The 18,526-nt window shown below is 41.6% G+C and overlaps 1 protein-coding gene across 1 annotated transcript in view; it reads left to right on the top strand.

Annotated features, from left to right (window-relative positions):
• Window positions 1-18,526, top strand: part of LOC117345793 (phospholipid-transporting ATPase ABCA1-like) — an 815,268-nt gene that overhangs the window by 110,567 nt on the left and 686,175 nt on the right. Inside the window, exon 4 of the mRNA XM_033914956.1 lies at window positions 10,439-10,532. Coding sequence (XP_033770847.1) covers window positions 10,439-10,532 — 94 coding nt within the window. The remainder of the gene's footprint in view (window positions 1-10,438; window positions 10,533-18,526) is intronic.

Raw genomic sequence — 18,526 nt, 5'->3', positions numbered from 1 at the left:
TTACCGGGCAGGATCGAGCTTTCTGCACTCCTGCCCCATGCTGAGCCCTTCCCTGAATGGCTGCTTCAAGTTCTCGTGGCCAGGCGATGTACTGGGCAGGAGTGAGCTTTTTACGCTCCTGCCCAGTGCTGAGCCACTCCCTGAATGGCTGCCGCCAGTTCTCGTGAGTCCCACAAGAAATGGTGGCGGCCATTCAGTGAGTGGCTCAGCGCTGTGCAGGAGCGTAAAAAGCTCACTCTGGTACACCACTGGACCACAAGAACTCACAGCAGCCATTGAGAGGGGCTCAGCATTTGGCAGTAGCGTGGAAAGTTTGCTCCTGCCTGATGCAAAAATATGCGCGTAGGGAGGCAGGAGGGAGGTAAAAAAATTATCAGAGTTGGTCTGGTCAGGTCAGGAGACAGTAGGGATCCCTCCTGTTCTGGCCCTCCAGATCATATAGCAGGCCCGGCAGAGGCCTGCAATAAGTCTGGGAGGGGGGCAGGTGGGTGCTGACCCAAATATAAGATGAGACCCCCATTTTTGGCCCTTTTTTTTTGGCCCAAAAATTTAATCTTATATTTGAGTATATATGGTATATACTGTATAGGATAATAATAATAATTACCAAATATGGCAAGAAAGCTTACAAGATAAGTCCCTTTTTATATAGCCAAGGAATACACAATGAAGGTATGTGTATACTTACAGATATTTTGTTACAGCACAATTACAATGATTTTCTAAGAAGTCATTACAATATAGCAGCAAATGTACTTGAGAATCTCTTGTCTTTTGCAAGCTAAGGAAAGAACAATAACTATGCCCAGAAATGAACCTTCCTCTCCCTCTGCAGTGAGTAATGTCCCCGGAGATAGCACCCTTTTCTAATAGATAGAATCTCCTTCCCTTAGCTCTAGCCATTCTTGTAACACCAAGCTAGGTCAGCAACTGCTGGATAATTTACAGGGTAAGTCAGATATAATCCTTGGCTTTGCACGCAATGCCAGACTCTTTCAGTCTCTGTTGGAAGACATAAATTGTTTGCGTCTAGAAGTCATCTCTGTAACTTCAAGCAATTATCAGAGAGAGGTTAGTCTCTTAGGCGTTGCACAGTTTCTCTCCTCTGAGGGCTGTGAATGCCACCAGGTCTTTTTTTGAACTCTTTTCTGAATGAAAACTCTGAATAAAGCCGGCTTCTAGACTCAGACTCATTGGTCACCGGGTGTCTTGTCCAGACTAATTAGGTATCATATATTTGTCCAGTAGATTATATACAACCTGAAAAATGAGGGGCTCTGAGCCATCCAGAATGTGTTCCTTTTCAGGATTAGTACAGAATGGTTTGCAAATAAGGCAGCTAATCATGAATACCACATCACTGTAGGCTCCTTTTACTAAGGTATGCTAGCGTTTTTCATGCACGCAGGAAATTACTGCACGCTACGCGGAAAAACTAATGCCAGCTCAATGCTGGCATTAAGGTCTAGCGTGCGTGGCAATATAGCACGCGCTATTCCGCACGTTAAAGACCTAATGCAGCTTAGTAAAAGGAGCCCTGTATCTTTAGGGTTGTCCACAATAACCCAAAGTTGGAAAAAAAACTGTGCAAATTGAAGTTTTATCCCATGAATTTGATTGTGCTTGATCAGAAAATAATAAAATCATTTTTTTAAAGCCCATCCTTGGGTCTGCTCAAAGCTACTGATTACATAAAGCTCTGTTTTTCTTAAAGGCCCCCTTTTATCATGCCGCAGTAAAGTGTTTTAATGCGGGCTAGCAAGGTAAATAATCCTATGATCATAGGAATTGAATGAGTATTGGAGCATTTACCTCGCCAGCCTGCTCTATAATGCTGTACTGCAGCTTGATAAAAGGGGTCCAGAATTTGCTATTTTTGCTTAATGGAAAAAATTTATTGGTATTATAGCTATAACTTTTTATAGTTTCACACTCGGCAATGATACATTGATAAAAGGCATTTTGTGCAAAACATCTAGCAATGTTTTATTAAATGAACCTTCAATATCTGCACTTTATTGTGGAAAATAACTGAAATTTAACATACTTCACTAATAGCTAAACTCGTATAGTTCTGTGTAGTCATCTACCAATGGTGTTCCAAACACTCAAGCCTTCTCCAAACACTCGATGCTGTTCATTTCCTTAGAACAAGACCTCACACTGGCAAAGTCAGTTATCAGTTTAACACCTTGCACGGCTCGGTCATTAACCACCTTCACTGTGTTGACAAGTTGTTAATCAGTATTGAAGTTTGGATCTTCAGACCATCTGTCCACTAACTTTGCCAACCATTCATTGGTAATATCAAGAGTGTGAAACATCAAGAGCATGAAACAGAAAATATTTTCAAATCCAACAAAATCTCCCAGTGATGTGCTTTGGATTATCTGCTTGAAAATCAGCTTACCTCAACAAAACTGTTAGGGCACTGGTGTATTCAACAACTTTGAAGCAATGTCCTATTTGAAATGATCTGTGATTAAAGCATGTTTGCTGAAAAGTGTGAACAGTACAACTTCTTCTGACAAGTATCATCAGTGGTTAGATAACGTATTCAACATGATGTCAGCAACTTAACAACCAACTGCATCTGTAGTCACGCATGTCATAGAAAAAATTGCAGATCAAGAATGGGTGTGTCTTATGCTCTGCATGCTCTCAACCACAGTGGCACCAGAAAATGGATGAATTGTTCTAGTTTCACAATCATCTCCTTTTTATATGGCAGTTGAATGGAAAACATGAACATTTTAGTTCTATATATGTTGTAGGCCATCCAGTATGCTTGATGCATCTCTACTGGCTTCATGAAATGTACACCATGAAGAGATTCTGCTCCAAGAATCATAAGTATGTTTTTGATCAAGGTAGACGTCCACATCGGCTTTCTTGTCTGTACTTGACAGCAGTTAAGAACTCATTAAAGTTTCTAGCTTCACTCATAATAAATTTCATCTTTTTCCTCCTGGATCACTTTAATGTCTTTTATTCATTTATTTTTTTGAAAGACTATTCCATTCACACCAGAGAGCCATAGCAGGCCATTTGCCAAAATACCGTGTCAGCAATATCGTAGGCAATTTCTTCATTTGAAGTGTTCTTTTTCATATTTTCCTGATCATAGCGTAAATGGAAAAAAAAAAATTCATGGCTTGTGTGCAGATAGGCAACTTAAACCCTGTAATCACACGTATTTTTTAGGCAGCAGATCAGCTGCTGATGTCATTTTGCCCAAAAAAGACCAATCAGCCATGTGACAGTCAAACATTTAGTTGTTCTGTGAATTTTTGTTTGATTTCTGTATGACATTGTAATCTAGAAATTCTCTTGGCTAGATGCAAATATGTTAGCTTTAAATATTGAAAACTCCAAAGTTATGATCTTCCCCAGCAAAGATGGCCTACCTACACATGCTCTGCTAAAATTGAAGTCTCTGCCTATTAAAATCGTGAGTTCCCTAAAACTGTTAGTTGTCACTTTTGACAGAAAATTTATATTTCTTCAACGCATCAGCACGGTAGTTCAGAATTGTTTCCATCGGTTAAGAATGATTAGATTTCTCACAAAATTCCTGGAACCCTCTTCACTTAATACTCTAATTCACTCCTTAGTAATATCCTGCGTTGATTATTGTAATGCTCTTTTCAAGGGTATAACAAAAAAAGAGATAAAACGCCTACAAATTGTTCAGAACACTGCAATAAAACTTATTTTCAATGCAAAAAAAATACGATCACGTATCCCCCCTTCTTTGTAAAGCACATTGGCTACCGGGTGAATATAGAATTAATTATAAAATCCTCCTTCTAACATTTAAAACCCGTTCAAGTAATCAACCTTAATTTATTAATAGCTTCTTAATACCTTACTGTCCATCAAAAGCCCTCCGTTCGGTACCTCAAAACCTCCTAACAATCCTCTCCCTAAAACAAATTAATACACTTAGATCTAATAATTTTGCCATGAATTCTATCCCTAATCATCTTTGCCAAGAAGCATCTCTACCTAGATTTAAATCAAAGTTAAAAACTTTGCTATTTCAAGATGCTTTAGACATTTAATGGCCCTTATCATAATAATAATAATAATAACTTTATTCTTCTATACCGCCACAATCTTGCGACTTCTAGGCGGTTTACATTCAAGAGAGCTGGACATTCAGCGATTTACAATATGTAAAAGTAGTACAGAGTACAGGGACTTGAGAAATCGAAATGACAAAATATACTGTTTGCTAAGAATTTCGGAGCCGACCTGTAAGAAAAGTCGCAGCTTTCAGAAAAAAATGAGAATTACAATATACAGTTTGTTTAGAGATTTAAAAAAAAATAGCGAAAATTACAATATACAGTTTGTTTAGAGGTTCGGGGGGGACATATTAGAAGAAAGGTCCTGAAATTACAAATGCTGCTCGTTCAGGATTTCAGAGGGCATTTTGAAAAGAACCAGAGTGTTTGGAGAGGTTCTGTTTAGGTGATGTATCTGTCGAATAAGGTAGTGTTTATGAGTTTTCTAAAAGCATTGTAGGTCAGTTCAGCTTTATTAATGTAACTGTCTAACCAATGTTGTTGTTTGTTTGCTTGGTGCAATTATCAGGGCTAAAACCCTTACAGCTAATCCCTCCTCAGACCCCCTTCCTATTGTTTGTCCCTTTTTTGTTCTCTTTACTTTGAATATTGTAGTTCTTGCCTTTTTTCCCCTCTTGTCTCTGTAAGTCTTTATATGTTTGTTTTGTTCTATTAATACTCCCTGTCATCAATACTTGTCAGTTTTAACCAGTTGTATTTTTTTTGGATACTATAAAACTTTGAATTGTACACTGCTCAGAAGCCTGATTGAGCGGTATAAGAAATTTTTAATAAAATTTGAGAAAATTAATGTCAAATTTACTTATGCTTACACATTTAGGCCCTTTTACTAAGGTGCGCTAAGCGTTTTAGCATGCGTTTAGCACACGCTAAATCAACGTATGCATTAACCGCTAATGTGACCATAGAATAACATGCATGCGTTAGCGTTTAGCGTGTATTTAGCGAGCTCTAATATCTACCGCGCTCTAGAAAGCATAGCACACCTTAGTAAAAGAGGGGGTTAATGTATGTCCATAGCATAATAACAGTTTATATACCGCAGTACCGTGAAGTTCTATGCAGTTTACAAAAGATTCAAAGAAGGATACAAATTGATTGAACTTAAAAGAGGTGAAAGATGGTGGTTAATAAGTCAAGAGAACCATTATTAAGGAGGAGGAGATGTACGGGTCAGCTGTCTAGATACTTCAGGAACAGATGTGTTTTTAGGCGCTTCCTGAATTCCTCATAAGTATTAGACGAAAGCAATTGTTCTAGATCTTTACCCCATAATGCTGCCTAAGGTGAGAGAAGGTGATCATGGTGTTTTTTCAGTTTACAACCCCTAACTGGGGGGGGGGACACGAAGTTTGAATGTGAGCTTCTCTTGTGTCTGTTGGCTCAGAAGGAGAAAAGATCAGTTATGTATTTAGGGGCTAGTCCGTATAGTACTTTAAAGCAGAGGCAGGCAAAATGGAACTTTACGCTTGCATCCATCGGTAGCCAGTGCAACTGTCGGTAGTAAGGTGTAACGTGATCAAATTTCTTTAGCCTAAAAATTAGTCTGACCGCTGCATTTTGCATCAATTGTAAACGTCGCACATTCTTTTGGGAAATTGCTAAATAGGCGATGTTACAGTAATCAAGTTGACTTAGTACGAGGGATTGTACCAGGATTCTGAATGCTGATGTATCAAAATATGATTTAATGGATCTAAGTTTCCAGAGAGTGAAAAATCCCTTTCTGATTGAGTCCACCTGGTCTTTCATGGTTAGGCATTGATCCAGGGTTACACCCAGTATCTTCATGGTAGACTGAATAGGGTAATTAAGTTCATTGATGCATAGTGGTGTTTTGGTGTCAAGCGGTTGTGGCGAAGCAACAAAAAATTTTTGTTTTTTCTGAATTAAGTTTGAGCTTGAAGTCAGTCATCCATTGCTCCATCAAATTTATACCTTCAGATGCCTTGGGAATAGTTTCTGAGATAGAATTAGCAAATGGGATGATGACTGTAAAGTCATCTGTGCAACTGAATAATTTTATCCCTAGCTTGGTTAATTGCTCACCTAGTGAGGACATGTAGACATTGAAAAGCAATGGGAATAGTGGTGACCCTTGCGGCACACCGGAAGGATTGCTCCAGGTATTGGAAAGATCATAACTGAAACGAACCTGATAGGTACGGGACATAAGGAAGCCACGAAACCAGTTCAACACCTCATCCCTGATACCGATAGCGTCTAGGCATTATAGCATTTTCCCATGGTCTACTAGATCAAAGGCAGAGCTCATTTCAAATTGCATGATCAGGGCATTGAGGCCCTTGCTAAACAATAGACGCAGATTATCTAAGATAGCCGCAATTACTGTCTCCGTACTGAATAAAGGTCTAAAACCGGATTGGATTTCATGTAGGAGAGAGAACTGATTAAGATATTCCATCAACTGGGTGTGTACCAATCCTTCCATGATTTTTACAATAAATGGAATGGATGCTACTGGTCTATAGTTGGTTACTAGAGCTGATGATTCTTTACTATTTTTTAGGATTGGGGTTATTATTATGTGAGGAACTTCCCATTTTTTAGGTTATGGGCTAAGTAGTGCAGCGACGATAGTTTAAATTCTAGTGGCGCCTCTTTAATAATTTCTGGGGGACATGAGTCCAGAACACAATATGATTTAGAGTATTTGTTATATAGTTTAGTGCAAAATTATGAGCCAATATTAAGGGAAAATGGATTTCAGTGTTGCTTATATTCATTGGTTTTGAGTGACCACAGAATGGACCTAAAAAATATTTTGATCTAGCACATACAAATTCACGGGAGCTTTTACAGCAGCGGCAGGCGATAAAAACAAAACAAAACCTAATGCTGCTTTGGGTTTTTCTGAACATCCCTACTGTATCTTCTTTGTGAGCATCTCTTCCCAAAACTTCTCATAGGGAGGGCAAGACAGTCAGCACCAGGTGTTTTACTCAAACATGTCCTTAGATGATGTCAACCAGAAACCAGTACTGAAGGAAGTCAGGTAGCATCTCATTTCTCAGAAAAGTTCATGGCCTAGTCAGGCTTCCAGCCCGCAAAGGTGACATAGGGAACACCTCGTACATGCCTAAGTGCTATTCTGTAAGGATGTATGTAACATAAATAGCGCTATAAATCTAATCAAAATTCCAGTTGATTATTCAGTAAGCTGGTTGCGTGGCTTAGTAAAAGAGAGGGTTAAATTAACTTCTTTAAAAGGGGGAAAAATGCCTCAGAAGCCACGGGGAATACCTTTGCTCCGGAGCTATGAGAGAGAGCTAAGCATTTTCATCGGCTCTCTCCCATGCTTCTATCATTGGCTTAAAAAAAAAAACCAAAACCCTTTGAATAGCATAAATTTTAAAGTTCAAAATATATTGATCAATTTTTCAGCAATATCTCAGTAAAATTAAATATCTATTGTACAATGGAAAGCAAACATAGCTTATCTTGGAGATGTGTTGCTCCACTGAATACTGCTGATTACTCTGTGTCTCTTTGCTCACTTTCTGTTTTTGTACAGACTGAAACTTAAAGTGGGACTCAATCCCTGCCGTGTTCTGCTGACGATGGCCAACGTTTCGCGATGAAATAAATTGTTTCATCGGGGCTCTAGAGCGGCAAAAACGCTTGCACTCTAGGGAACGGGCTCCAGTATATTTTGAACTTTAAAATTTGTGTTATTCTAAGGTGTTTTTTTAGCCAATGATAGAAGCATGGGAGAGAGCCGATGAGAACACTTAGCTCTTTATCTCATAGCTCCGGTGCAAAGGTATGCCCCATGGCTTCTGAGGCATTTTTTCCCCTTTTAAAGTTCATTTAAATGATTTACTGACATTGAGGGTGAGAGCAATAATTCACAAAGTACCTAGCTTATATTCAACTGGAGTTTTGGTTAGATTTATAGTGGTGTTTATACTCCAGTTCCTCTATTTTGTAGTGTAGTCATTTGTAACATAAATAGCATATAAATGGAAGTCAGTATTTACATGAATGGATCATGAGAGGAACATTAGCAAAGTTCCTACTTGTGTACATAAATTACTAAGCTACATTAGGCACTAACATAGGTCTAATGCAGCAAAAATGGTCTAATGCAGGATGTGCTAACTCAGGAAGGGGTGTCAAAGTTGGTCCTCGAGGGCCGCAATCCAGTTGGGTTTTCAGGATTTCCCCAATGAATATGCATGAGATTATTTGCATGCAGGGCTTTCATTGTATGCTAATAGATCTCATGTATTTTCATTGAGGAAATCCTGAAAACCCGACTGGATTGCGGCCCTCGAGAACCAACTTTGACACCTGTGAAAAGCATTCTGCTTTAGTTTAGCCATTTGGGGGGGGGCATATCCAGGTATGGAGAAAAGGCACAGATGCACTAATCAGCTGGGCTCATCCCTCTTCACTTGCCATTACTGAAGGAGTCCTAGTTAGTTTATTTTCCTCCACTTACTAATATGCTTAAATTCAGCAGGTCGCCACGTCTTATCTGAGGTTGTGTCCACAGGGCAGGAGCCATTAATACTGCCTAAATAGGAGGTGGTAATTGCCCCTGTGATAATTTTATTTTAGTGGTCACCTACTAATGCTAAAACTAATATATAGCCATTAATGAAATAATTTTAATAAAGCCTTTAAAAAAAAACAACAAAATAATGAATGTGGAACAATTGGGTAATAAAAGACTGATTGATTTGTTAATAAAAGACTGATTGATTGATTAACCTTTCATTCCTTGCTGATTTCTAAACACATCCAGAGAGGATGGGAGGGAGTAAAGTGCTTTGTTTTAATATTTGTTTGAAGATAAGTGCTGTTATTTGTTCTATCCGATTGTACATTTTGTTTTGCACTTGTATAAGTTCTGAAAATGAATAAAGATTTACAAAAAAAAAAAAAAGCCCTTTTTGATGGCCAAATGGACTAAGCGGCTTTTGAGAATTGCAGACAGGCATCCCATAGAGAATCACATCTGTTCTCATGAACAGATGCCTAAGCCCGCCTAATAACCCAATTCTCTAACCGGCATCCATGTTACAGGCATCAGTTAGAGAATCGGGTTGCCGCTGAGCTTATCGCGATAAGTTTAGTGGCAACCCATCCCCCTGCGAATACTACTAGCAGGAGGGTTGCCCAGTCCCTCCTGGTGGAATCCCCCTACCCTCCGAACATCGCTGGCAGCTTCCGGAACCCCCCGAAGATCACAGGCAGAAGGGAAGTCCCTCCTGCCAGCCCCCCCCCCCACCCCGTATGTCACCGGCAGGAGTGATACCCAATCCCTCCTACTGGAATCCCCCCACCCTTCTGAATTTCATAGGTATATCCCCCAGCAGGAACCCCCCTCCACTTTCCTGAACCTCATCAGCCCCTCTCAGCCCCCCTGGAATCCCCCCTACCTTAAAATGTTGGCTGGCTAGAGGCATCCTTCCTGCCTCCAGTTGGCTAGCCCGCCTTCTCATGAATGGCGGGCCTGACCCTTCCTGGTGCATCATAGGATCCCTCCTGCTGTTGATGCATGTGGGATTCTGGTAGGAGGGACTTAACATCTCTCCTGCCAGTGATGTTTAGGGGTGGGGGGGTTTCCAGCATGAGTGACTGGGCAACCCTCCTGCTGGCGATGTTCAGAGTGGTGGGGGTGGGGTTTGGCAGGAGTCTGGGCAACCCTCCTGCTGACGATGTTCAGGGGGGTGAGGGAGTTCGCCAGGAGAGACTGGGCATCCCTCTTGCCAGCGATCTTTGGGGGGGGGGGAATGGGTGGCTACAAAAGATCCCTTGCTGCGATAAGCTGAGTGGCCGTGTCTGCTTACAACTGCTTACAATGTAGGCCAGCATTTTGCTGGCCTACATTGTACGTGTCTATCACAGGCCTAGAGAGGTGTGTAGGGCCACCTAGGCCCACCTAAGGCTACTTCCAGGCCAAGGTATGCCCAAACTTAGACTTAGGCGAGCTTAGGCAGGCATAAGCGCCTCCCTAGGCTTCTGGAGGTGCCTACAATATAGGTGGCCTGCCTCGGGAGGTTTTTTGTTTTTATTTTTAGAAACGTGCATCCCGATTGGCTGGTTAGGCAGAAGTTGGCCACCTGCAATTGGGATGTCGTTTATAGAATTTGGCCCTTAATGAGCACTGGAGCATTTGCCGCATGGCAGCCACTACTGCAGCTTTGTAAAGGGGAGTAGGAGGATGCAATGAACTGAAATAGCAGAATGATGCTAATGCAGCACATCTTCTAGTCCTATTGGGTGTCCTACTTCAGTTCATAAAGTTATTGTGGTGTCTGATAAGTACAAGTGCAGTGTTTATGTTGGTGCTAATGGAAAGTTGTTTACATTTTCAGGTTCGCTTAATAGTTGAGATATTGTGGCCCTTGTTCCTTTTCCTTATTTTAGTCGCTGTAAGAAACACTAATCAACCAATTCATCAAGAACAATGTAAGTAGAAACATAGTAATGTATGTGTTTGTATAAAGATTTTCTCCTTTAATTCTTACTTATAGTATTTAGAAATGAGTTTTAAGCTATGAAAGAGCCTTTAACCATTAAGAAATGTATTTTAAAGTAAATGGAAATCAACTTTCAGAGTGCCGTCAGGATTATCAGTGAGTCTGTGTTTTTACCACCTCTTGAGAAATGTAGCTTAATTTATTTATTCAATGTTTTAGCCCGTTCTCCCAAAGGAGCGCTGAACAGGTTTCAAATCAGGCACTCAAGCATTTTCCCTATCTGTCCTGATGGGCTCACAGTCTATCTAATGTACCTAGAGCAGGGGAGGGTTAGGGTGAGGTTTGAATCCACAACCTCAGGGTGCTGAGGCTTTAGCTCTAACCACTACTCCACACTCTCCTCTTAATGAAGGGATTGAAAAGATTAAGGGACAATATTCCCTAACATTATTACTGTCAATCATTTTATTACAGAGGCATAGCCAGACACCCAGTTTTGGGTGGGCACAAGAATCCCATCCCTTGCCCAGCCTCTCACCCTCCCATCTCGCCACAGGTGATTGGGGGGCCTTCAGGCTCAAACTCCAGTACCTTTTAAGTCCTTTAGTTCTTCTTTGACAGAGAGTAGTGGTTTCATAAATAGGAAGTTGCGGCAGATGGAAGAATCTGGATCGGCACGAGCAGTGGGTTTCAGTTGAGCTCTATATTAGCATTTATGCATTAGCATGCCAATATCAAGATATCAAGGTACTTAATTGTCATTTAATAACACCTTTGATGCAAGTGCACATACCTCTAGGCACCGGTTTATAGAATTGTTCCAATAACTTACAACTTTATGGCTGGTATAAATGTGAGCACCTAAATGTTAGACATGCCAATACTTATTTATGTTAGTATTCTATAACTGAAAGTAGGAACCTACTGTACTTTTCTTGATAGAATAGGTCCTTCTACATGCCCTCTTGTTGCTAATTGGAGAGACCCTCTCTCTATATATGTATATATATTATGCTTTTAGTGGTTTATCAATTTAAATTTGATGGGTATATTTTTGAGGTATTTCAGCATTTTCTCAGGCTAAGAAAAATATGGGTTTATTAGTGTATTTGTAACACAAAATATTTCCAGCTTTAGCTGCCTTGCCCCAGCCCAGCCTCACCCTTGTCAGCTCAAGGCTTCTTCTACTTTCTATAGCAGCAGGACATTGCGCCTCTGCTCCCAGCAGGCCATGCTTCTTCAGCCAGATTTGTGAGATGACTTGAAATGTAAGAACGGAATTTTTCCATTTCTAACCAAGAACTCAGGACATGCTTGATCTCATTTTTAAACCATCTAGCAAGTCAGCTGAAGAAGCAGAGAACAGAGGAGACAAAGACAAGTTTCTACCACTGCAAATTATAAAGGACTTATGCTAATGACATTGGCCTCCTTTTATGAAACTGCGATAGCAGTTTCTAGCACAGGGAGCCGCGCTGAATGACCTGCGCTGCTCCCGACGCTCATTGAGTTCCTATGAGCGGCGGGAATAGCACGGGCCATACAGCGTGGCTCTCTGCACTAGAAACTGCTATCGCAGTTTCAGAAAACAGGGGGATAATCTAGTTATGGTTTGATGTCTTCGAAGAGTTGAAGGAGGATTTTTGTTGTTTTTTTTTGGGGGGGGAGGATTATTATAACTGGAAACCACAGATTCACCATCAAGGATATTTTATTGACATTTTCTGACCATAAACACAATCAGAAGCTGTACATATAATCTATAATATGTTTTGAATTATATGTCAGCTAAAACAAGCATGTCCAAGGAATTTTATAGGTAAAACTACTACAAATCTGTGAAATCAATTTTCAGCAGACCTGCGCTAGGGGTTTTTAATGTGGGCTGGCGTGGTAAATGCTCTAACACTCATAGAAATTCTATGCATTGACGCTGCCATTTCTGATGGTGTTTTTCAATTAACTTAGGCATCAGCAGGGCAACTATTGACACCAGTTTAGGTGCTGGTTATAGAATTTCCATGTAAATGAATTACTTAATTTGGTCTGCACCAATTTAGATGTGGGGGAGATACCAGTATCAGAAATTATATTCAGTGCTGACGAGTCAAAGAAACTCAAATAAATCTCTGTAATACTGGAAGATACAAAGGTAAAGTTTGACAAATTGAAGAGTAGCAAATCACCTAGGCTTGATGGTATACACCTCATAGTACAGACAGAATTTAAAAAAAAAATGAATTTGCAGAGCTATTGTTAGTAATTTGTAATTTATCATTAAAATTAAGCCTGGTAATGGAAGACTGGAGTGTGGTCAAAATAACTCAAATGTTTTAAAAGGGTTCTAGAGGTGATCTGGGAAATTATAGACCAATGAGTCTGAAGTTGGTGCCAGGCAAAATGGTAAGGACTATTATAGAGAACAAAATGAAAGAGTATATGCATACTTTATGCTTTTAAATATCAGCAGCAGTGGGAGATCAATTGCTTTTACACCTAAGCAGCAACGGGACCAACCCACCAAAAACCCACAGTCCCGATCCTGCAAAAATATGAGCTCCACCCTCCCTGCAGTTCGCTAGGAAAATCAACTGCTTTTACACCTAAGCAGCAGCAGGACCAGCCACCACTACCAAGAGCCCTTTGCCCCGATCCAGCCAGGCATGTGAGCTCCTCCCTCTGCAGTCCATTGGAGAGATCAATCTACCTGCTTTTAAATATCAGCAACAGTGGGAAATCAACTGCTTTTACACGTCAGCAGCAGCGGAACTATCCGCAACTACCAAGAGCACACAGACCCGATCCAACCAAGAGAGTGAGCTCCACCTCCCCCTGCAGTCCACTAGGAAGATCAACTGTTTTTTACACCTAAGCAGCAACAGGACCAGCCACCACTACCGAGAGCCCTTTGCCCTGATCCAGCCAGACAAGTAAGCTCTTCCCCCAGCATTCCGTTGGAAAAATCAATATGCTTGCTTTTAAATATTATCAGAAGTAGGAGATCAACTGCTTTTACACCTAAGCAGCACCAAGACCAGCCGCCACTATCGAGAGCTTTTGTCCCAATCCAGCCAGACGTGTATGCTCTTCACCATACAATTTGTTGGAAAGATCAATCTGCCTGCTTTTAAATATCAGCAGCATTGGGAAAACAACTGCTTTTACACCTAAGCAGCAGCGGGTCCATCCGCAACCACCAAGAACCCACAGACCCGAACCTGCCAGGAATGTGAGATCCGCCCCCCCTACAATTCGATAAGAAGATCAACTGTTTTTACACCTAAGCAGCAATAGGACCAGCCGCCACTACCGGGAACCCTTTGCCACGATCCAGCCAGACATATAAGATCTTCCCCCAGCATTCCATTGGATAGATCAATCTACCTGCTTTTAAATATCAGCAGCAGTGGGAGAACAACTGCTTTTACACCTAAGCAGCATTGGGACCAACCGCAACTACCAAGAGCCCATAGACCAGATCATGACAGGAGTGTGAGCTCCACACCTCCTGCAGTCCGCTAGGAAGATCAACTGCTTTAACACCTAAGTAGCAGCAAGACCAGCTGCCTATAATAGGAGCCCTTGCCCCGATCCAACCAGGCATGTGAGCTCCTCCCCCTATATCCCGTTTAAGAGATCAATCTACCTGCTTTAAATATCAGCAGCAGTAGAAAAACAACTGCTTTTACATACAAGCAGCAGCGAGACCTACCGCAACCACCAAGAGCCCACAGACCCGATCCTGCCAGGAGTGTGAACTCCTCCCCCTGCAGTCCATTGGAGAGATCAATCTGCCTGCTTTTAAATATCAGCAGCAGTGGAGATCAACTGCTTTTACACCTAAGCAGCAACGAGACCAGCCACAACCACCGAGAGCACACAGACCCGATTCTACCAAGAGTGTGAACTCTTCCCCCCATGCAATCCGCTAAGAAGATCGACTGTCGGCTCCGGGCGGCTTTCCCGCAGAGGAGAGAATCCTGCATTCACCGTGGGCCTCATCTGGGGCAGCCTCCTTGGAGCGGCTGGGGCACGGGCAGTGTGTCTGGGAGGGAATGCATGGATGGGAGAACATCACAGGGGAGGAGACATAGGCATCCTGGGACTGTCTGCCAAGTCTCTTCCCTGAAGAAGCCCTTTCTGGAAACGTCAATCGCTCCTCCTAAACTTACTTGCTCCACTTCATCACTGACGCTGAAACCGTGGATTGAAGACAAAGTTTTATTTTATTTTTCTTTCCAGCTTATGATTTATCTTTAATCTTATCTATTGTTTTGCCTTTTGTCTTTGTTTTGTTCTATTTCTATCATTTAAATTTCTCCAGAATTCTACTGTTCAACAGCTCCCCCTTCTGCTTCTATTCCTTTCTCTCCTCTCTTCTACCTTCCAAAGTATTTAGATCAATGCTGTCTTGTTAAAATGTTTATTTTTATTTTTCCTCTAACTCTACTTTTCACTTCTCTATTACCCTCCAGGTACTTTAGTTAGATTGTGAGCCTTCGGGACAGTAAGGGAATTTTTCAAGTACCTTTCTTATTTCTAATCTTAATTTATATTTTCTGTAAACTGCTTAGAACCTAACGGATGTAGCGGTATATAAGAAATAAATTACATTACATTACATTACATTACTGTAAGTATGGATTAATGAGACAAAACTAATATGGATTTAGTCAAGGGAAATCTTGCCTCACCAATTACATTACATTAGTGATTTCTATTCTGCCAAAACTTGCGGTTCAAGGTGGATTACATAAGGAGTTATTTGGACATTTAGGAATACATAAGGAGATATTTGGACATTTCCCGTGGTATTATGGAGTAGAGCGAGTTGCTATTGGGGATTGAGATGATTCTTGCTGTGTTAGTTTGTCTTTAAGTATTTATTGAATAGCAGGGATTTATTTCTTTTCTGAAGGTTTTGTAGTCTGGGGTCGTGATCAGTAAATTGCTGCTTGAGTGGCCAGGAGGCCATTGTGCATTTTTTTTTCATTTTGAGGTTTCTGTTTGGAGGGTACGTGAATGGTGTGTGGGTTTTCCTATGTCTGGTTGTGGTTGTTTAGATTAGTTGGTTGTTCAAGTAGGCTGGGTAGTCTAGTATAATTTTTCAAAGGGGTGGATAAAGGTGAGCCTATCAATATTGTACATCTAGATTTTTAAAAAGCATTTGACAAAGTACCTCATGAAAGACTTCTGAGGAAATTAGAAAGTCATAGGATAAGAAGTAATGTCCTATTATGTGTCCAAGTATGTCCATTGAAATTTTCTTATTAGAAAAAGTTATTAACAATACAATAAATAATAAAAAAAAATATATATAATGAAATCATACAGGTATCCCAAGACCCTATGCACAATGAAAAATAGTAATTGCATAATTTATTTACATATTAAAAATGTTTATACCGCCTAAAGTCTAGGCAGTTTTCATAACATACAAAATAAATAAAAGGAATACAACATGTACTCATAGATTCTTCTACATCCTCCACTATGAACATACTTGTTTTGTTCATATAAATGCATTGTCCTATAACTAAGGGCTCCTTTTACGAAGGTGTGTTAGGGCCTTAACGCGCAGAATAACGCGCGCTAAAATGCCATTCGCGCTAGCCACTACCGCCTCCTCTTGAGCAGGAGGTAGTTTTTGCGCACTAATCCGGTGTGTGCGCTAAAAACGCTAGTGCACCTTCGTAAAAGGAGCCCTAAATCTTCATGAGTTTTTAAAAGTATCATAGAAATATTTACTGTATTTTTGTTAACATAAATACATTGACAAATAACTGTCTTCAAAAATTTCTTAAAAGTATCTCTGGGTTTACATAATCATAGCTGTTCTGGATCTTTGTATCTCTCTGCTCTGGGGGGGGGGGGGAAGGAGGATGAGGGGCTTGTTTTTTGGCAGGGGTGCCCAGACCTTGTGTGTGCCATAGGTTCATCAGTCCAGACCCTGGGCGGAGCATGTTTCTTCTTTTTTCCTTTTATCGTAGGACTGGCTTATTTGGTCTTATTTTGGGCTTTCCCAGCTCAGGGGGTTCCCTGGACTCCCGTGCATTCCCGGGATGACTTTGCAACCCCCCTCCATGCATGGAGGGGAAACAGGGGGAGGGGGAATGAGGAGAGTGGTGGGGATTTCTGGGGTATGTGGGTGGATGTAACTGACATGTGACTTTGTATTGTTTTGCCTTGTTCTAGCCGATTTCCCGCCACTGTTTGTTGTAAGAACATAAGAACATAAGAAGTTGCCTCCACTGGGTCAGACCGAGGTCCATCTTGCCCAGCGGTCCGCTCCCGCGGCAGCCCATCAGGTCCGTGACCTGTGAAGTGGTTTCTGACCACTTCTATAACCTACCTCAAGTTCTATCTGTACCCCTCTATCCCTTTATCCTCCAGGAACCTATCCAAACCCTCCTTGAACCCCTGTACAGAGTTCCGGCCTATCACATCCATGTGTCCACCACCCTCTGTGTAAAAAAGAACTTCCTAGCATTTGTTCTAAACCTGTCCCCTTTCAATTTCTCCGAGTGACCCCTAGTGCTTGTGGCTCCCCACAGTTTGAAGAATCTATCCTTATTCACTTTCTCTATGCCCTTAAGGATTTTGAAGATTTCTATCATGTCCCCTCTAAGTCTCCTCTTCTCCAGGGAGAACAGCCCCAGCATTTTTAATCTGTCGTCGTATGAAAAATTTTCCATACCTTTTATCAGTTTAGTCGCCCTCCTCTGCACTCTCTCGAGTACCGCCATGTCCTTCTTGAGGTACGGTGACCAGTATTGAACACAGTACTCCAGGTGCGGTCGCACCATTGCGCGGTACAGCGGCATGATAACTTCCTTCGTCCGGGTTGTGATACCCTTTTTGATGATGCCCAGCATTCTGTTAGCTTTCTTTGAGGCTGTCGCACATTGTGCCGATGGTTTCAGTGATGTGTCGTCCATCACCCCCAGGTCCCTTTCCAGGTTACTCATCCCTAGCAGTGTTCCCCCCATTTTGTAGCTGAACATCGGGTTCTTTTTCCCTACATGCATGACCTTGCATTTCTCTACGTTAAAACTCATTTTCCACTTTTTTGCCCAGTCTTCCAGTCTCGTTAGGTCCCTTTGCAGGTCTTCGCAGTCTTCCGTGTTTCTAACCCTGCTGCAGAGTTTGGTGTCATCAGCAAATTTGATAACCTCACATTTAGTCCTGTCTCCAGATCATTAATATGTTGAACAGTAGGGGTCCCAGCACCGACCCCTGCGGAACTCCGCTCGTGACCCATTGCCAATCTGAGTATTTGCCCTTTACTCCAACCCTTTGTTTCCTGCCCGCCAACCATTGTTTGATCCATCGGTAGATATCCCCTTGCACCCCGTGGTTCCACAGCTTTTTAAGTAGCCGTTCGTGAGGTACCTTGTCGAAGGCTTTTTGGAAGTCAAGGTAAATGATGTCTATGGATTCCCCCTTATCCATCTGACTGTTTATTCCCTCAAAGAAGTACAGCAAATTCGTGAGGCATGACCTTCCATTGCAGAAGCCATGCTGGCTCTCCTTCAGTTGTCCATTGTTTTCTATGTGTTCGCAGATTGTGTCCTTTACCATTGCTTCCATCATCTTTCCTGGAACCGAGGTCAAGCTCACAGGCCTGTAGTTCCCCGGGTCACCCCTTGATCCCTTCTTAAAGATGGGCGTGATGTTTGCTATTTTCCAGTCCTCTGGGATCTCCCCAGTTTTTAGAGAGAGGTTACATATTTGGCGAAGTGTCTCTGCTATTTCGTTTCTCAGTTCTTTTATTATCCTTGGGTGGATGATGTCCGGGCACGGTGATTTGTCGCTCTTTAGTCTGTCTATCTGTCTGAGGACATCCTCTTTGCTTACCTCTAGTTGTACCAGCCTTTCGTCGTGTTCTCCGTTTATAATCTCCTCGGGTTCTGGGATATTGGATGTGTCCTCTCTGGTGAAGACTGACGAGAAGAAATTGTTTAACCTGTCAGCTATCTCTTT

Source organism: Geotrypetes seraphini, chromosome 1, assembly GCF_902459505.1.
Source record: "Geotrypetes seraphini chromosome 1, aGeoSer1.1, whole genome shotgun sequence".
NCBI lineage: Eukaryota > Metazoa > Chordata > Amphibia > Gymnophiona > Dermophiidae > Geotrypetes > Geotrypetes seraphini.
This window is presented reverse-complemented; position numbering and strand designations above follow the sequence as displayed.